The sequence below is a fragment of the Solea senegalensis genome, linkage group LG11, assembly GCF_019176455.1.
Source record: "Solea senegalensis isolate Sse05_10M linkage group LG11, IFAPA_SoseM_1, whole genome shotgun sequence".
Classification (NCBI taxonomy): Eukaryota; Metazoa; Chordata; class Actinopteri; order Pleuronectiformes; family Soleidae; genus Solea; species Solea senegalensis.
In genome coordinates, this window is record NC_058031.1 from 16,018,372 (window position 1) to 16,038,558 (window position 20,187).

General features: G+C 38.6%; 2 protein-coding genes across 4 annotated transcripts; one reads left to right on the plus strand and one right to left on the minus strand.

The window, feature by feature from the left end:
- Positions 1-272: 272 nt before the first annotated feature.
- On the minus strand, positions 273-8,892 carry tprg1l (tumor protein p63 regulated 1-like). The gene is made up of 7 exons (XM_044037973.1): positions 8,830-8,892; positions 7,548-7,805; positions 5,651-5,742; positions 4,108-4,158; positions 3,868-3,993; positions 3,549-3,702; positions 273-1,883 (listed from the first exon to the last, which is right to left on the minus strand). Exons 2-7 carry the CDS (start codon positions 7,773-7,775, stop codon positions 1,689-1,691), a joined length of 846 nt encoding a protein of 281 aa, XP_043893908.1. The 5' UTR covers positions 7,776-7,805; positions 8,830-8,892; the 3' UTR covers positions 273-1,688.
- A 2,847-nt stretch (positions 8,893-11,739) lies between these two features.
- On the plus strand, positions 11,740-18,367 carry LOC122777036 (complement C1q-like protein 2). 3 transcript variants are annotated; one of them, XM_044037970.1, is made up of 7 exons: positions 11,740-12,305; positions 12,407-12,448; positions 16,461-16,502; positions 16,623-16,685; positions 17,533-17,616; positions 17,706-17,837; positions 17,938-18,366. In XM_044037970.1, exons 1-7 carry the CDS (start codon positions 12,059-12,061, stop codon positions 18,216-18,218), a joined length of 891 nt encoding a protein of 296 aa, XP_043893905.1. In that variant the 5' UTR covers positions 11,740-12,058; the 3' UTR covers positions 18,219-18,366. The 3 variants fall into 3 exon arrangements, with proteins under 3 accessions (XP_043893905.1, XP_043893907.1, XP_043893906.1); XM_044037971.1 differs by lacking the exons at positions 11,740-12,305; positions 12,407-12,448 and adding an exon at positions 15,761-16,326 and having other exon boundaries at positions 17,938-18,367; XM_044037972.1 differs by lacking the exons at positions 16,461-16,502; positions 16,623-16,685; positions 17,533-17,616; positions 17,706-17,837; positions 17,938-18,366 and adding exons at positions 13,301-13,384; positions 13,474-13,605; positions 13,712-14,740 and having other exon boundaries at positions 11,789-12,305.
- Positions 18,368-20,187: the final 1,820 nt, after the last annotated feature.

Here is a 20,187-nt window from a genome sequence, read left to right on the forward strand (position 1 = left end):
AAGACATCATTTTTAAGCTCCAAATTCTTATTTAATACTGGTATAATTTAGTTGTTGACTATGATCAAACTGAAAGGCCAACAAGAACCCAAACAACAAATTAGGACAATGTACTGTATTCAGATCACGTTATGTGGCTTCAGGGCATTGTCTGTATGTTGTGTTGTCCTATTTAGATAAGAGCACTGTAATCACTGTCACAGTCCTGAGCAGTATGACTTCAATGTATATGGACACTTTCCAACAAACAGAGCTGTGGTCCTGACAAGAAGAACATATAGGCATTTATTAATCACCATTGCAGCTTCTGTGCTACAAGTTGTATGAACAAAAAGTGACCTTCCAATTTTTTTGTGTGTTGTGACTGGAGATAAATAAACGTACAGTATTGAGTATTACATAAATAATGTAGATAAAAGTATTTAGTATTTACAATTTATTTTGGCTACTCCTTTTATAAACATCTGTCATGCAAAAACTCAACGTGCAAGAATCATGCACAAGTTTAGACAAGGAAAAGGCGTTTAGAACACAATTATTCATTGGCATTGTTGAGCATGAACATATGGTCTGTTACCTTTGGTAGCACAGTACATGTATAGGGTGCAGCTTTAAAAAAAAAAAAGAAAAAAGAATACATCTAATCATATTCACAAGATACATACAGTATTTAGATACTGATACAAAGCTTTGCATGAATTTAATTATGTAACCCATCCATTGTTATTTTCACTGCAGTTTAATGCAGCTGAATGCAAACGTAGGTCTACCACGTATGCAATTTGAAGAGCTATGACGGCAAATTACAGGCAAAGACAAATCTTACAGGTTTCTTGTTGCATAAAACATTTGTAAAGTAATTTAAGCTGTAGTAGCTAATGCATCGCTCAATGTGGGATGGCAGATTTCAACACTGAGCAAAGACACGTTTGGCAAATGTAACCACAGAGAGCACAACACTGGCCGACAGGAGGTTAAGTTCATAACATTATATATTAATTTATCATTTCAAAATTCACTGAAAAGTGTTTTTTCTAAATGAAAACTTTGTTGAGCCCAGAGATTTTATTTTAGTGTAACAGACGGTGCAGATCCTGAAACAGTTTCCATATTAGTAACATTTATGACAATAATTATGTGACAAGACCTCAATCCATCAGCTGCTACTCGATTCTACAAAGTTACACCTACAGTCTGAAAAACACAATCCTTCATACACCATATTTATGTTGCAAATATAGGGCACCGTATCACACCTCTGGACCTTCAACCTTGAAATAACAACCCTAATGTGACTACTCCTCTACTCAGATCTGTCAGAGTTGTTAAACAAGGAGTTGGAGGTTAAATCTAGAATAAGAAATTGAGGTGATGAACTGAAGCAAGCGCCGAGTTCTTTCCCTCCAACTGGTCACACTAGCTTTCACTCCTGAGGGTTCACACGATATGGCAGTTGTGCGAGCAGCTCTTCATAAAAAAAAAAGTGACTGAGACAACTATGAACAAAACAGAAGACAGTCCATGCAGTGCTGTGCATCATTTACCTTAAGGAGGTCTGGAAATCTCATGGGCTGAACTTACACGCACGATTGTTTGCATGTTACTCTGCAGTGGAGCTACAGCTTCTCTCAAACAACGCAATGTAACACAGACACATTTTGTTAATTTGTGTTTAGGGAAACTAGCTTTTAGAAGCCGATCTTGCCTCGGGTCATGGAGTAGCCCAACTTTGCCTCATTGTTGATGAAGGACATGATGCCTAGATATGTCTCAATGAGCAGGGGTTTTTCCAGGATCAGGACACCATTGGCACGTCCAGGGATGGGATGCTCCTTATGGGCTTTCTTCACTGCCTGCACTAGCAGGGTCCTGAAGTTGTCCAGCTATGTGTAGTAGAAAAACAACAACATAAACCCAGCTTTACAAACACTTGCCATCCCTTATGTTATTTAGTTCCACTGTATGTACAATTAAAGTGTGTAGAATGAGAGCAACCCTCCTGGATTTGCTAGAAAAGTGCTGAATAATGGATGTGACTGAGACTTAACAGCCAATTCTTAGAACCCTGAAAGGGGATAACACAGTCATACCCCAGAAAACCGCCCCAGGAGTTGTTGTTTCCATAAGGGGAAAAACAACTTTGAAATAATAAAGAAAACCAAGACTGAAGTGATTTGGATTATATGGATGATTAGCGTTCTCTCATAGCATGAATTTGTGCTGCAAACAGTCTTTATTGTTTTCAGTTGGGCTGTGACTGCTGGAGCTGTTTGCTGCCTTTTGTGCATGAATGAAGTGCAGCACTACTGGCCACCATTGTCTTGTAAAATGAAGCCACAACAAAAAAGTATGTTTATAGCTTTAAAGCTGTAGTTTGTAACATAAAATATAAACTAATGCTCATTACATGCAAACCATTCTCAAATTAGTTTACACAATGGTGATTAGACTACAGTGATGCTTTTTTCTTTTTTTCTATATCAAAGCAAGACTGCAGTGGGGTGGGCAATACTTTTTTTATTTTAATTTTACAATATAATATTGTAACCTCACATATACAATCCCTTTCCTGTGACTATATCTCAAAAAGCTGGTGCGCCTGTATTATTGCGCCTGTTATTTAAATGGCAAATCTGTTGTGAAGGAGATGGAGATCTGCTTGTGTGAGAGGAAGACGTGCAAGTGGAATAAATAAATGTGGGCTGAAAAAGCAGTGTTTAAAAAGAGTAATTTAAGGAACTTTTAGCCAAAGTCAGGTTCAACAACAAACACTAGAAATCGATAACGATGAGACAGGAGTGCACAGCCTCACATGATGCAAATAATTGTTGCTTTACACTTAAGATGATGCATGGCGTTGGTACTAATGTCCAAGGCACTTTGCTCATTACTTCAATTCTTGGCTAAATCAGCGGTGTAACAGAAGTGCAGCAGCTGATATGAGTCCTGTAATCTCGCCTGAAGGAGGCATTTCATGAATACATGGTCCTTGGCCAGTGGACGAAATTCAACCTGCATGCAACTAATGAGGAAGAGGAGGATGAGAAGCACATCTCTGTGTTTAACAAGCAGAGTGTGTATGTGTTGTGAACTCACCTATGCAGGTGCATATAATGCGCTGTTTAAACAACCAAGAAAAGACTGCGTCATAAAGTCAACGGCACAGTGATTTTCTGCTGCCTCAAGATAACAATGCACCAACAATGACAAACAATTGAGCTGTGCAAGAGTCATTCTGAGGTAACCTGTGAGACCAGATAAAAAGGTGGTTTGAGGGCCGGATCTGGCCCCCAGGCCTTATGTTGCCCATGTGTGATCGAAATGAATGTTGAAAGAGAACGATTGGAGTATGAACCTAGTGCAGTCGTCCTTTCAGATAGCTCTGCAGGCGCACCTGGGGCTTAGGGTAAGTCTGGGAGGACAACGACACTAGCAGTGTTTTGGTAAGAGACCTTATATACTGGAGCTTTGAATCCTAACATGTCTTCAAACTGTAAAATTGTTTAGTTTTAATTAATTATTTATTTATTTATTTACAAAGTTTATACCTGGCACAGGGAGGCAACGTTTTCGTCAGCGTGGGACATGGGATGTTCTGTGAACGTGGCATAGGGCATGTCTGTGGACCAGGGATTCCAGCGGTTTAAGAATGAGGCCCGAGGACGTTTGTCCCACTGGACACGAATCCCATAGCCCTCTCTCCTGTAAAAACGAAAATAATAACATTATGGACTTTACAACACAGGTTTACACAGGATAAATAAGTCAAGTTAAACTAGGATTTCTAACAAATACAATCACAGCTTCAGTATTTCAGTGATGGTGCTGGAGTGGAGTCCTATTCACATCACTCACAAGTTTGCTTACTTGTTCAGGGATTTGGGTGGAAACTCAAATTCGCCCACCGAGATGGTGTCTACAGCATTGAGAGAGATCCTGATGACCTGCTGACACAACAGGTTGATGAAGTCGTACTTGCACACCAGCAGTGACCTGGCCACACAACCAAGAGATGACACATGGTGCAAACAATTGTCAAATGTCATATACACTATGGAGCAGCATTTCTTCAAAATATGGGTCAGTGAAAAGTACTGTTTGACCTACCTATCCGTTATAAGCACAAGTCTTTCCCTCTCGTTGTTCCAGTGGTCGACTCTGTTGAAGTACCACACAAAACAGACAATTAAACATAGCATAAAATGTTGCTGTAAAACTACCGTAGGCAAGCTCATTGGAAAAACATTTAATTGCAGAGTTTCATATTCAGGATATTAAAGTACTAACGTGTTTACACTCAATGATATTTTAATGTGTTTGAAGACAAATGCTCTTTGAGACTTCTTTGTTTAAAGGTCCTTTGCAGTGTGGGGAGTTGCTGCAGGTGCCTCAGTAGCAGGCTGTACAACAAGGGAGTCTGTACTCAGAGCAGCTTAGTTACAGCTAACAGAAGAACTCTCTCTCTTTTTCTCTGAACTGCTCACAAATGACGCTTTTCCACGATACAGTTCTAGCACGACTCGATTCTATTTGCCATTCGGGATAGTTTTTTTTTTTTCTAGTACCTGCTCTGGTGAGGTTACAATCGAGCTGAGCCAATACCTAAATGTGACATTAAAAGACAGCCGGCCACTGATTGGAAGAAGGTGTCCACACTGAAAGACTCATGAGCGCGACGTCCAACACAGAAATCAAACCGAACAATGTCAAACTGTAGATCAATTTAAAAAAAAAAACGTTATTTTTATCAAATTTAATCTATAACATTTAGCAAGGTAATTTCTTAAAATATCAATATTTAACAGAGTATTCTGGTGTATTTGGGGACAGCACTGCCAAAAGCCGGCGATCGTGAGCCGATTCACAATCCGTTCAGACATATTTTATTTCAGTGACTGTGTCAGACAGAGTCTGCGCTTCGGTCACACAGGAAGTACTGAACTAATCTTTTTAATTAACTGAATCTAATGATTCATTACACCGACAACAACTGCTTTGCTTGTCACTAGTTTGTGTGCCACGGCTGCTATGACCACCCCACCCTCGTTGAGGAGGTACTATGAAATGGAAAAGTGCCAAAAGTCTCCAGTCACTGGCCAGATCTCCCCTGGCCTAGAAGAGGTACAGAAGTTCAGTTCTCTGTCAGATCGCAGAATGTTGAAAGATTAATATAGGATTGGCAAACGATGTCCTATTACTATCATAATAGGTGCGCCTGTCAAAGCTGTTAGTATGAACAGGAGAATACAAGCTAGTATGAATAACAATATTAAAACAACTACTCTGACAAAGTCATATGAATGTGAGCATGAGGGATGCATTGATCATCTGAGCTATGTGAACTTATTTGATTATTAGATACTCAAGGCTGTGACATCAGTATTCCTATCCAACACGAAAAAGTGATATCGAGCCATCTCTAATTGTAAGGTCTCAGCCCTACTATGTAAGCTTTAGTACCTTTCTCGATAAATGGGTTTTTTAATAATGATAATAATGAGGATGAGATTACTATTACTACTTATTATTTGTAGCTTTAATGAATATCTGGCTGAAGTTTCTGTTAAGTCCATTTGTGACAGTGAACATTTCAGCGTCATGTTTCAGGCTAATTCTCTAACAGTCACTTGCATATAGCTGAGACACTTACTCTGCCAGTAACCAGACACTGAGCACCTCTCCGTCCTCAGAAGGCAGCGCCACAGTCCTGATGTCAGTCACCGCCTGCTCAATGGTACCTGGCTGAGATCGGCATCACATCACACATCAGCATCATCTCAGAGAGTGACGTAAACAGTTTACGGTAACGTCTACATGAGTGAATGTGAGCAAACCTTTGTTTACCACACATTCACTGAGGTGTTGAAGGGGAGATGGTGCATCATCACAAGACACCATCAAAGTATTACCTACAGGTCTCTAATGCATATTATTACAATTACAATTACAATTACAAAGATGGAACAATCTGATTAAATTGCTGTCTTTGATATTTTCTACTTTAGTTTTTATGTTTGGTGCCATCTGGTGTGAACTGCTGCCAAACAAAGTGTTGCTGTGTTTTTATATTGCAATGGTAATGAAGTATCTCTATGATCTATTCAGCTACTTGTGTTTGATTTGAAAACCAATGAAGGTCCAGTGTGTGACATTAAGGAGGGTTTACTTGCAGAAATTGTCTCAGTATTTAACTTTACAATAAGTTTGGTTTGTGAAACATTTGTATGTGTACTTAAATGACGTGTTTCGAGCCTTTTGGCTCAGTATGGTACATATTTTTTTAGCATTCTCATTAGGAATAGTTCCAAAATAACAAGCCCCAACCATTTAATTTTTCGGTACGGGTGGAGCTAGACCGACAACAGTCATCTGATTGGGTGGCAGAAAAGCGCCACTCCTTTGCAACCGTGCTTCTTCAACGCCTGCAGTCTATTCTCATACAAAACTTGACATCTTGTTGAGACGAACCGCCACAAACCGAGCAGAAAAAAAAACAGCTGCTGGATGTCCTCCACTGTTGTCCGCTGTCTACACACTGGTACAAAGTTACCCTACATATCTCGCTAATGCAGCCATCGAGCACAGCCAGACCCCGTCTACCAAGTAAAAGTAAGGGCTTTATTGTTCCAAACTGTACTGTACTGTACCAAACCGAACTGTACCATGATGGAAACACCACTAAAGGCAAAGGAGCTTTATGGAGGCCGCCATATTTCTGCAGCAGCCTGATTGGACATCTCAGTGTTGTTTTGCATTTCATTATTACAATGCAATAAAAGGAGAACACCGTTGTGATATGCTAAGGCCCTGAAGTGTATTGACATACTTTGGAAGAAGAAAAGTGATCAGATGAGTACTTTTATTCCAATTTGCAGGACCACTATTATGGGGCTTTTCCACTATACAGTTCCAGCACGGCTCGACTCTACTCGGTTTGATATCGTTTTCCTTTACTATAGTACCTCCTCAACACGGGCAGAGTCGTCATAGCAGGGCTGCATGAAACTGCCGCGCTCTGACAAGCAAAGCAGTTGTTTCTGGTGTACTGAATCATTAGAATCCATTAATTAAAAAGATTAGTTCAGTACTTCCTGCATGACCAGAGCACAGTCACTGAACTGAAATATGGCTCGCGGTCGCTGGCTTTCGGTACTGCGGTCAAACTCCTCCATTAAACATTGACGTTTAAGAAATGTCCTTGCTAAATGTTGTAGCTTAACACACTTTTTTTAAGTCTTTTTAATTGATCTACAGGTCGGCATTGTTCAGTTTGATTCCTGTGTCCGACATCGTGCACATGACTCTCGTGGCCGGCAGTCTGTCAACATTACATTTTAGTCTCGGCTTATCTCGCTTGGAACCTCGCCAGAGAAGGTACTAAAAAGTATCAGGTACCAGCAAAAAAACAAAAGTAGAGTGGAGTCATGCTGGAACTGTGCAGTGGAAAAGCATCATCAGATTCACACACTGGACCTTTAATTGTTCAGCCCGAATGCGCATGTAGTTCTGCGTATATGTGTGTGTGGTTTTATGTTAAAGCAACGTACCCTGAACACAAAGTAGTCCTTCACTTTGGCCTGCACTGTTGGATTATGAACATGAAACGGCGTCAGCGTCTGTAACGGGGGGCAGCAGGCCACGGAGGCTCCGTGCCCCAGACTCCGTCCGGCCTCCGGCGGCGTGAAGGCAACCTCGACCCCCTCCTCGGTTTCTGCGGGGTGGAGAACGGCGACACCCGGACTCTCCGGCTCCACCGTGTCGTTCAGCTGGAGCATGGTGCACCACAAACGCTGTCCAAACAGGAGCTTCCCGACAATGTGCGCCGAGTGTTTTACATCAGACAGCGTCCATGAGAGAATGCGGAGTGACACATTGCGCACGAATGATAATGTTTTGGTTGTGAGAGCTAGAGGAAGTAGAGCGCTTTTGCTTCACTTCCTCTTTTAATTTCCTTATTCTTCTTAAAGGGGCATCGCGTTGTTTTTTTTTAACCCAGCGACACAGAAGTATCATTACTCCAGAGACAGGGCGTTCCACAGTACATGAACCCCGATTAACACAATCAAATCAGTATCCTGATGATCTTACTTTGCCGAAATGTATCTTAAGTAATTTGAGTTTTATTTGCTCTAATGTGTTTTATGGTTAATTAATGTAACACCAAATAATAACTACGTTCTGAAACTTATATTTTAAAGGTCCAATATGTAACATTTATAAGGGTTTATAGGCAGAAATTGAATGTACAACCCAAATTTTTTTTCTTTTAAATGGTTTGTTTTTTCGATGTCCTGGACAAAGGCCCTTTTTTATGTGCCGTTTTTGTAATGAAGGTTTTTATTGAATTTTTGTTTGAAAACATCACATCATACACATAACATTGTTCCATCATAACAATCACTACAGGCTGGGCAAACAGAAAAAGCAAATTAAGTTACACCACCAAAATTAATAATAATAATACTTAAATAGATAAATACAATTTTAAAACGGGAAGGAGGGTGGTATAATATTATACTTGATGACAGATGGATAGATAGAGACGTACTGTATATTATATCAATAGCACCTCCAAATGGCACAATATACCACAGCCAAACAGCCATTTCAGCACCACAGACAGATGGACAGCTGCCACTGGGGGCCCATGTGAGGTTGTGTCCCCCACACACACCCACATACTGTACATATTGCCAGTTACGCATTACAGAAATTCCACTATAATTCAAACAATATGTAAACTACGTGATCAATTCCACAAATAATATATAAAATAATATATTTTATTATAATATATTATAATAGATAATAAAAATAAATTTGACTCACCGCTCACTTCTTGAAGAGGGATGACACTGCGGTCCTTCATGTGCGTGAACTTCTCTGTGACCTTGCTGTTAAAATCCAACAGTCCCTGGATGAGTTCACGTTAGTCTAGCTAGCAACTTAGACCTGTGCAGTGCCCGCCCCTTGCTTCAAATCAGCCAATGAGAAGTGCACTGAGGCCCTGAACTTCAGGCCCCACTGCAGAAACTGAAGTGTGCGCTGTACACACGCATGCACGCGCAGCAGTTCACCAGTCCACAACACTGCAGAGTTGAATGTAGAAAAGTTGTAGAAAATGTTGAAAGTTTAATTTATTATTAACTTGTGCTCAATGACATTTTTGACACAGGAAAACATTAAAGCTTATAATCCTTCCCTGCACAGCAGCGCCCTCTGGTGGGGCCGTGCCCCTAATGCAAAGACGCCAATAGATAATTAGATATATAGATAGATAGATAGATAGATGGAGGTATATAAAATCAGTGTGGGATGAAGCTGTCTGTGAGGCGGTGCAGCAAGGTGTCTGTGTGTACAGTATTAAAAGCAGAGGAGAAGTCCATAAATAAAATCCATGAGTGTGGAGAGTCCAGTTGTTTAGTGACAGTGTCTAAAGGTGTGAGACATACACCTCAATCATCCAATTTTCTGAGCTAAATTATGGGTCATTAGTTAATTGGACTCATATAAAATATAGAAAATGACACCAGACCTCATAGAATTTACCCCTACTATTACATTACATTACATTACATGTAATCCAAAGCAACTTACAATAAGTGCATTTCAACATTAGGGTATGAACAAGAGCGAGAACTAAGTAAGCCAAACTATAAAGTGCTATTCATAAGTGCAAGTACAAGATCATTTTTTTCAGTCTTGCAATACAATCCTCAAATGAGGCCGTATCTGTCATTAATTTTAACCAGTCCGTAGCATCAGGCCTCACTCGATTTTTTCAGTTTCTAAGAATTATTCTCACAGCCATGATAAACCCAGCTAGTACCAGGGCAGATGCTGCTTTAGACACATTTGATGGTAGAAGGGCTCTGTCTCCAAGCAGGCACAATCACTCTCTAGTAGTTTTAATAATCTGTCTCCAAAAAGGAATGACAAGAGCGCAATCCCACAAAAGTTGGAGATATGAGCCTGTGGCATTCATACATTTCCAACACTGATTATCCGTTATTAATCCCATTTTATGAAGCTTAATTGGTGTATAGTAGTATCTGTGGATAACCTTATAGTGGATACATTTACTGACCACATCTCTCACTGGCCAACCTGCACTGAAGACAACTTTTTCCCATGTTTCCTCTATTTTTGTGGTCAAGTCCCTCTCCCAGAATTGCCTCGAATGATTACAGTTAACCTTACCTCTATCTGCATCTATCTGCCGTGATTTTATAAAAAGCTGAGGAACTACGCACAAACCCAGATGTCTTAAATAGTAGGACAGCCATTTTAAATTTAAGAGGGCCAGGACCCGCTTTCTGTCCAAACCAATCACTGATCAACGCACAGACTAGGATCAATTATTCCCATGTATGTTATTGTTTTAATGTGAACATTGGGATGCAAATACTCGGTGCACATTAATGATAAATCCATTTCTGAACATCTCTCAACAGTTATTACAGCTGGGCTCCACGTCATTTGAAAGGTTTAGTTTCAACATCAAAGTGCTCACTCTCAAAGTGCGTGATTATCAATTGGTACAAATAATGTTTTACATATTATGAAAATTGAGTGCAAATACTAAAATGTTAGGCGGGTATGGATATTTAGACATAAAATTTTACAATATTAAGCCCAACATCAGCACAAAGAAGCCTTTAACAGACATGTATTGATAACGAGAGAGAGGCTATGTTCCAGTGTTAATTCAAACTCAACAATGGTGACACCAGATAAAAGGAAAATAACTTTAATTTAATTTAATTTAATTTAAATGCCATGGCTTTTGAGACTTATTGACAAAACAAAAAATTGAAAAAATATTTATTTATTTATATTCAATGACCTTTCAAGGGAGACAAGGATGAAGACAATTTTGCATGTTTTGCATTTTGTAGCGGAATTGTACACATAATAACACTGAATTGATTTATGACACAATAGTGTAATAATTGTTATCTAAAACACTGCAAAGAATTTATTAGCATCAGGTGATCATTTGATGATTCAATCTTCAATGAATTTACTGATATTTAAATGTTGCAAGCTTTCTTCTTAAAACCTTTTTTTTTTGGAGTGGTGATCCTTTAGGTTCAATAACAATTTATGATGATTGTGGAGCTCCTCCTGTAGACCACATTACTTTTACTACACCAGACACACAGTAGCAAGAAGCTGATCTCATCACAATTCTCTGCTATTTAGATCCATTTTCAATGGAGAGGTTCATCTATTTTGAAATTGGGACTTGTTGAATTAGCTGTTTGTTTTAGTCATGACTGAATGTCAGTGTTGGTGAGGACAATGATCACAAACAGCAGCTTATCACTGGATGTTCTTTTTATTTGTGTTTTAAATCTTCAAAAGCCATACATAATCACGCTGATTGATTTATTGAGGAAGCAGCAAGAGAAAAATAAGTTTTATCACTTGTCTAACTTTAGTTTCTCGTAAACCATTTATTCCAGTTAACCTGAGGTAGGTCACGTTATCTGACTATTAATGTTTGAACAGGTGAGGAGCAAATTACTGTTGTGTTTTGTTGCCTATCCTCTACTGTTAATGGCTAATATTGAAATTTAAAGTGAAGTGGTTTTCATGGCCTTATGTGTACTTTAAGGAAGGGTCTTGCATTTCGGAGGCTGCCATTTTGCACCACTGTGTGTCTGCACCTGCCCAAACCAACAGAGGAGCAAGATTCTCTCTGCTATGTGAAGGCCACCATACTTAGCTGATTTGCTTTGGTAAGGGAGGGATGAGCAGAGGAGACGTCACATTGTTAGAATCTGCAGTCTCTGCATCAGCAGTGTGAATGAACTGGTTATTCAAGGATTTGTCGCTACATTTCTAAATCCATGTAGATGTAAATTTGTGTGCTGTGTTTTCAGAGTTGTTTTCCAGATGACATGTTATCTAGTTGATCAACTTCACATGTTTCTGTTTATCAGGTTCTGCTAATGATTGATCTGGAAAAAACACTATTTAAGGATGAGGTTAGAACAGAAACTACAAAGACCACATAGATCCACAGAGACCAGACTTGTAGACCAGTGAAAGAATGAAGGTGACATTGTTTTTCCCACTGCTGCTGTTCTGCTCTCTCTCTACAGCTGAACCTCCGTCAGAGTCTGACAATGACATTATTCCTCGTGGAGAACAAGCTGATTACCAGGGAAGGAAATCTGCAAATGTCTCTTACCAGAGACCGACCTGTCCACAAGACATCCATGCTGTGCTGAGAGAGATGAGCTCCATGTTGGCTGAGCAGAAGGTAGAGCTGAGACACCTACAGAGAGAGAACGAAGGTAAAGTTGTATGTGAACAGGCTGGACAGTTTGTTTCACCAGATTTATGTGCTAAGATATTGACATAAATTTGATCATTTAACCTTCTATAACTTTCCTAGCACAAGCAGCCAAGTTGGGAGAACTGAAGCAACAGGTCCAAGGTTTGTTTATAGCACATATTTTTACAGCAACAATAAACTGATAATAAATCTATTAAGAGCTAGACTTACCAGGTTTTGAATTTGTTAAATTATTTTGAACATAAATTAGATATACTGTATATACATGTGTGTATATGTAGATAAAAAGGAAAGTAGAACAAAAGTATCTGATAAACATATTAGAATAAAGTATTTTACAGTTTCCTATACAGTGCGTGGTTTTAGAAATAGAGTAGTTTTTTATATACAGTAGTGTGCCAAACTACCATCTTTGTTGTATTTATTTCTGTCAAAAACTGTGATCATTGATATTTGGATTGGAATAATGTGACTGAACATTTGTCTTATACATTAGAAAATTGTTAATGAGTTTAATATAACATGTGCATAGAATGCATGTTCTCCTCCAGGTTTAAGAGCGCCCAGGTCGTGCGACAAACCTAATCACATGAAAAAGGTGTTGTTTTAAAGTTGCATACATGTGTTTCTAATAAAGTGAAGAACAAAAAATGATAATGTATGGTTGTCATAGCATTGCGAGAGCAGCAAAGCTAATGGTGGACTAAGACAGTAGGAAGTATCGCTTATACAGTTGGATGAGGTGGCACAATGTTATCTGTAGACGTGACATTGACAGCCTACAATGTTTGGCCAGTTTATTTTCTCTATTGTTAAAATCAGTCATGTTTCTGTATACACATGTACTGGCATATGTCCAGCATTTTATTTCTGTTTTTCTGCATCATATGCTGTGATTTGTCAACCATTTGTATTTGCCAAAGCAAAATTTTACTTGTGTATATATTAGTTGTTTATATCTCATTGCTTATTTTATGATTCATGCCATTTCAGAACAGGCAGGAGAACTGACTGCTGTTAAAGCCAAGACCAATGTAACAGAAAACCAGGTGGAGGCTCTGATGAGAGACAGAGAAGGTTTGTAAGTTCAGAAATTGGCTCATTAGAATAACCATCACACTTGTGTAACAGTTACATTAAAATCTGTACGTTTGTGTCTCTGTCAGTCAAACAGGTGGCCTTCTCAGCCTCTCTGTTGGCTTCAGGCTCAGGAATCATGGGACCATTTAATGCACACACTAATCTGGTCTTCAGACATGTCACCACAAATATTGGAAATGCCTACAGCCCAAACACAGGTGAACACATTTATTGTTGGTGATGTTGACTTTAATCTGGGTGACAAAAGGTGATAAACATTCATCATTCTACACTTACATTTACTGACAGAAAAATGTCCCACAGGTTTTTTCATTGCACCAGTGAGAGGAGCCTACCACTTTGAGTTCTACATAGGTGCACATGGATCTTCACATCCCTCAGCTGCTTGGTTGGTCAAGAATGGACAGCACATTTTTATTGCATATGAACATCAGCCTTCACATTATGGGAGTTCTTCTAATGGTGCTACACTGCTCTTAGAGGTCGGAGATGTGGTGTTTTTACGTCTGTTGGTGAACACAAGGATTTTTGACAGTGAAGATCACCATAGCACCTTCAGTGGTCACCTGCTTTTCACTATGTGAGATGTTTTTCAATTTGTTTTTAAATTGATTTAAATAAAGCTTTTCTTACTTGTTTACTTAAAGACTAAAATGTGCATTTTCACTCTATGGCTCTTAAAAAGTGATAATAATAGTGATATGATGTAAATCTCCACATTTTAGAATCAGGTACTGTAAATAGTTTAATTTGATAAATGATGCAAATGATTAATCCACAAACTGTTTCATTCTTATTCGGCCATAGTCGCAGACATTTGTGATGTTTGTGGAGCTCCTCCTGTAGACCACATTACATTTACTACACCACACACACAGTAGCAAGAAGCTGATCTCCTTCACAATTCCCTGGGCAGGAGCCAGTTCTGCTTTTTAGATCGATTTTCAATGGAGAGATTCATGTTTTGTGAAATTGGGACTTGTTGAATTAGCTGTTTGTTTTAGTCATGACTGAATGTCAGTGTTGGTGAGGACAAAGATCACATAAACAGCAGCTTATCACTGGATGTTCTTTTTATTTGTGTTTTAAATCTTCAAAAGCCATATATAATCACCCTGATTGATTTATTGAGGAAGCAGCGAGAGAAAAATAAGTTTTATCACTTGTCTAACTTTAGTTTCTCGTAAACCTTCATTTATTTCAGTTAACCTGAGGTAGGTCACGTTATCTGACTATTAATGTTTGAACAGGTGAGGAGTAGGGGTGGGCGGATCGATCCAAATATTGATAGTATCGATACCAAGTTATGTATTGGTGTCGGATCGATACCAGCATAATGAGATTGATATTTTTGTTGTAGTTTCTCTTCTATAAGTTCAGCAAATCACTCAGATTTCTTCACAGAGTTTGTGTGAGCGCAGCGTCTCTCTCAGTCCTCATGCGCAGCGCTCCTCTCCACCTCTCAGTCCACTCACTCAGGTCCACTAGGCCCCTCCCCTGCTGCCTGCCAGCCAGAGCAGAGACAGACTGGTGAGATGGTGGAGAGGAAGAGGAGTGCTGTGTGGAGCTATTTTACACTGTCAGACAGAGAAAGTGCTAGCTGTGACAGAGGCCTTTCAAAAATCTCAACAATATCCAGGTAGCAATTTCTAGAAGTGAAAGTTATTTCCAGCATTAATTGTTGTTGTTTTTTAAAGTGTAATTGGTGGTCAGAGATGTAATTTAGCAGAGAGATTAAACTATTATCATATATTCAGTCAGTTGAAATAAATCTTAATTGTTTTTCTGGAACTCAAAAATATACACTCATATTAAAATTTCCAGCCTCCCTCAAATCTGAAGTATGAATATGGCAGAATTTCATTCAATTTTTGACTCTTCACTCCAGTTTTGTGTTCATGTTTGCAACTTTGGTTAATAAATATTATTTTCTTATTTGGCCTAAATTGTTGTCCTGTGTTTTATTATTATCATAATCATAATCAATTAATTAAAGGCAAAAGTACAAAATCATTCAATAATCAGGCATTTTCAAGTAAAAAGTATCGGTATCAGTATCGGCAATACTGGCCCTGTAATTACTTGGTATCGGATCAATACCAAAATTTGCAGTATCGCCCACCCCTAGTGAGGAGCATATTACTGTTGTGTTTTGTTGCCTATCCTCTACTGTTAATGGCTAATATTGAAATTTAAAATGAAGTGGTTTTCATGGCCTTATGTGTACTTTAAGGAAGGGTCTTGCATTTCGGAGGCTGCCATTTTGCACCACTGTGTGTCTGCACCTGCCCAAACCAACAGAGGAGCAAGATTCTCTCTGCTATGTGAAGGCCACCATACTTAGCTGATTTGCTTTGGTAAGGGAGGGATGAGCAGAGGAGACGTCACATTGTTAGAATCTGCAGTCTCTGCATCAGCAGTGTGAATGAACTGGTTATTCAAGGATTTGTCGCTACATTTCTAAATCCAAGTAGATGTAAATTTGTGTGCTGTGTTTTCAGAGTTGTTTTCCAGATGACATGTTATCTAGTTGATCACCTTCACGTGTTTCTGTTTATCAGGTTCTGCTAATGATTGATCTGGAAAACACACTATTTAAGGATGAGGTTAGAACAGAAACTACAAAGACCACATAGATCCACAGAGACCAGACTTGTAGACCAGTGAAAGAATGAAGGTGACATTGTTTTTCCCACTGCTGCTGTTCTGCTCTCTCTCTACAGCTGCACCTCCGTCAGAGTCTGACAATGACATTATTCCTCGTGGAGAACAAGCTGATTACCAGGGAAGGAAATCTGCAAATGTCTCTTACCAGAGACCGACCTGTCCACAAGACATCCATGCTGTGCTGAGAGAGATGAGCTCCATGTTGGCTGAGCAGAAGGTAGAGCTGAGACACCTACAGAGAGAGAACGAAGGTAAAGTTGTATGTGAACAGGCTGGACAGTTTGTTTCACCAGATTTATGTGCTAAGATGTCACAACAGTTCAAACATAAATGACAGATGTGTTTGCTAAACATTTGATAATTTAACCTTTTAAAATGTTCCCAGCACAAGCAGCCAAGTTGGGAGAACTGAAGCAACAGGTCCAAGGTTTGTTAACAGCACATATTTTCCACCAATAATCAATATTTTAAAAACCAATGTTTACCAAATATATTTACAAAGAAGTTTTAGTATTTTGTTTGATCACAATTTTCCTTGCACAAGCAGTCAAGTCGAAAGAACTGGAGGTGCAGAAGACTCAGCTGAACCAGGTGCAGCAACAGGTCCAAGGTTTGTTTATAGCACATATTTTTACAGCAACAATAAACTGATAATAAATCTATTAAGAGCTAGACTTACCAGGTTTTGAATTTGTTAAATTATTTTGAACATAAATTAGATATACTGTATATACATGTGTGTATATGTAGATAAAAAGGAAAGTAGAACAAAAGTATCTGATAAACATATTAGAATAAAGTATTTTACAGTTTCCTATACAGTGCGTTGTTTTAGAAATAGAGTAGTTTTTTATATACAGTAGTGTGCCAAACTACCATCTTTGTTGTATTTATTTCTGTCAAAAACTGTGATCATTGATATTTGGATTGGAATAATGTGACTGAACATTTGTCTTATACATTAGCAAATTGTTAATGAGTTTAATATAACATGTGCATAGAATGCATGTTCTCCTCCAGGTTTAAGAGCGCCCAGGTCGTGCGACAAACCTAATCACATGAAAAAGGTGTTGTTTTAAAGTTGCATACATGTGTTTCTAATAAAGTGAAGGACAAAAAATGATAATGTATGGTTGTTATAGCATTGCGAGAGCAGCAAAGCTAATGGTGGACTAAGACAGTAGGAAGTATCGCTTATACAGTTGGATGAGGTGGCACAATGTTATCTGTAGACGTGACAGCCTACAACGTTTTGGCCAGTTTATTTTCTCTATTGTTAAAATCAGTCAAGTTTCTGTATACACGTGTACTGGCATATGTCCAGCATTTTATTTCTGTTTTTCTGCATCATATGCTGTGATTTGTCAACCATTTGTATTTGCCAAAGCAAACTTTTACTTGTGTATATATTTGTCGTTTATTTCTCATTGCTTATTTTATGATTCATGCCATTTCAGCACAGGCAGGAGAACTGACTGCTGTTAAAGCCAAGACCAATGTGACAGAAAACCAGGTGGAGGCTCTGATGAGAGACAGAGAAGGTTTGTAAGTTCAGAAATTGGCTCATTAGAATAACCATCACACTTGTGTAACAGTTACATTAAAATCTGTACGTTTGTGTCTCTGTCAGTCAAACAGGTGGCCTTCTCAGCCTCTCTGTTGGCTTCAGGCTCAGGAATCATGGGACCATTTAATGCACACACTAATCTGGTCTTCAGACATGTCACCACAAATATTGGAAATGCCTACAGCCCAAACACAGGTGAACACATTTATTGTTGGTGATGTTGACTTTAATATGGGTGACAAAAGGTGATTCATCATTCTACACTTACATTTACTGACAGAAAAATGTCCCACAGGTTTTTTCATTGCACCAGTGAGAGGAGCCTACCACTTCGAGTTCCACGTAGGTGCACATGGATCTTCATATGCCTCAAGTACTGTGTTGGTCAAGAATGGACAGCACATTTTTATTGCACATCAACATCAGCCTTCACATTTTGGGAAGTCTTCTAATGGTGCTACACTGCTCTTAGAGGTCGGAGATGTGGTGTTTTTACGTCTGTGGGAGAACACAAGGATTTATGACAGTGAAAATCACCATAGCACCTTCAGTGGTCACTTGCTTTTCACTATGTGAGAGAAAAAGTATGTGTGCTTCTTCACTAAGTATGTGTGAATTGTAACATTCTAGTTTTTGTGTTTCATATTTCTACATAAATAAACTTAAAAAAGCTTGTATGGATTAACATCAATAAGAGCTCACTGTTGCAGATTCACTTTATTCCTTCAAAAATAATTATAAAACTTAAAAAACAAATACAAATGTTTTAATAAAAACCTTTTTCTGTTTTATCCTTTTTTGTATTGTTTTTATGCTCAGTTCTGAACTTTGTTTTTAAATTGATTTAAATAAAGCTTTACTTACTTGTTTAATTCAAGGCTAAAATTATATTTATCCTATGGCTCTTAATAAAGTAAGAATAGTGATATTATTATGTAAATCTCCACATCTTAGAAACAGGTACTGTAAATAGTCGGTTATATTTGATAAATGGTAAATGATTAATCCACAAACTGTTTCATTCTTATTAAGCAATGAATAATTTATTATATATAACTATAGTTTAGTTCTCACTAGAATGCATTGCAGCCCAAGCATCTATTGTTATTGTACTGCGCGTTTATTCTTTTTCTTTTCATTCCTCTTCCTCCCATATTTTGCTGCGTAATTCCTCCCACAGTTTTGAGAAAACCCCCACACATTGTATACTGAACTACATGTCATTTAGTATGTCGTCTATGACATTTTAGTGACTTTTTGGGGGCGAAATACTAAACTATGACATTTTTGTCACGTTTTGGACGACACACACAATTTTGTGTCATTAGGACATTTCACTGTAAGACATAAAGACAGAAAGTACGGGATCGATTCCAGGTCTGGGGTCCTCTGAGGTGTACCTGGTATGCTCTCCCTATTGCTCCCATGCCTTAAGAAACAGGTTGTGTTTTTAAACACATGACATTTTTGACACACAAAAATGTTATAGTATAGTAAAACATGAAAAAATTATATTAAGTAAGGCATGGGAGACATAGTATGTTGTCCAAAATTTGAAAAAATGTCATAGTTTAGTATGTTGTCCAAAATTTGAAAAAAATGTCATAGTTTCGAATGTCGTCCAAAATTTGAAAAAAATGTCATAGTTTCGAATGTCTGTCATGATCTTCTCTCTGTCATCTCAGCTCACCAGCCCCTTCTCCTCACCTGCCTGCCAGCCACTCCCTGCTCATTAGTCCAATTCTCCCCTCCTGTTGCACCCAGCTGCCTCTGATCACCAATCAACCCTGTATATAAACTCACCTCTCAGTCCACACAGTGCCAGATTGTTCTATGTCGCCAGTACTAGTCTCTCCAGCTTTTTTTTTGGATTGAGTCCCCGGTACTGACCCTGCCTGTCCCTGACCTGCCTACTCTGCCTACTCTGCCTTATGACCCGGACAATGGATTCTGCCTGCTCCCTGCCTGACTTCTGCCTGCTTGTTCAACCCTGCACTGGACCTGTCATCTCCCTTGTGTGGGCTTGTTGTCTTGGGCTCAAGTTTCCTCCAGTTAATCCAGCTTCCCCTTGCAGGGCTTTCATTGAACTATCGCCGAACTTTGTAGTAAATAAACGTCATTAACAACTGTCTGCCTGTCTCTGTGTAGTGCATTTGGGTCCTCCCCTGACCCATTACAATATCGTCCAAAATTTGACAAAAATGTCATAGTTTATTATGTTGTCGAAAATGTCATAGTTTAATATGTTGTTTAAAAAGTCTTAGTTTATTATTTATTATGTCTTCCAAAATGTCACCAAAATGTTATAGTTTAGTATGTCGTTCAAAAAGTTACCAAAATGTCAGTGTATAGTATGTTGTCCAAAATCGGTAAAAAACGTCATAGTATAGTATGTCGTCCAAAATCGGTCAAAAATGTCATTGTATAGTATGTTGTCCAACATCGGTCAAAAAAGTCATAGTATAGTATGTCGTCCAAAATTAGACAAAAACGACATAGTATAGCATGTTGTCCAAAATCTGTCAAAAAATGTCATAGTATAGTA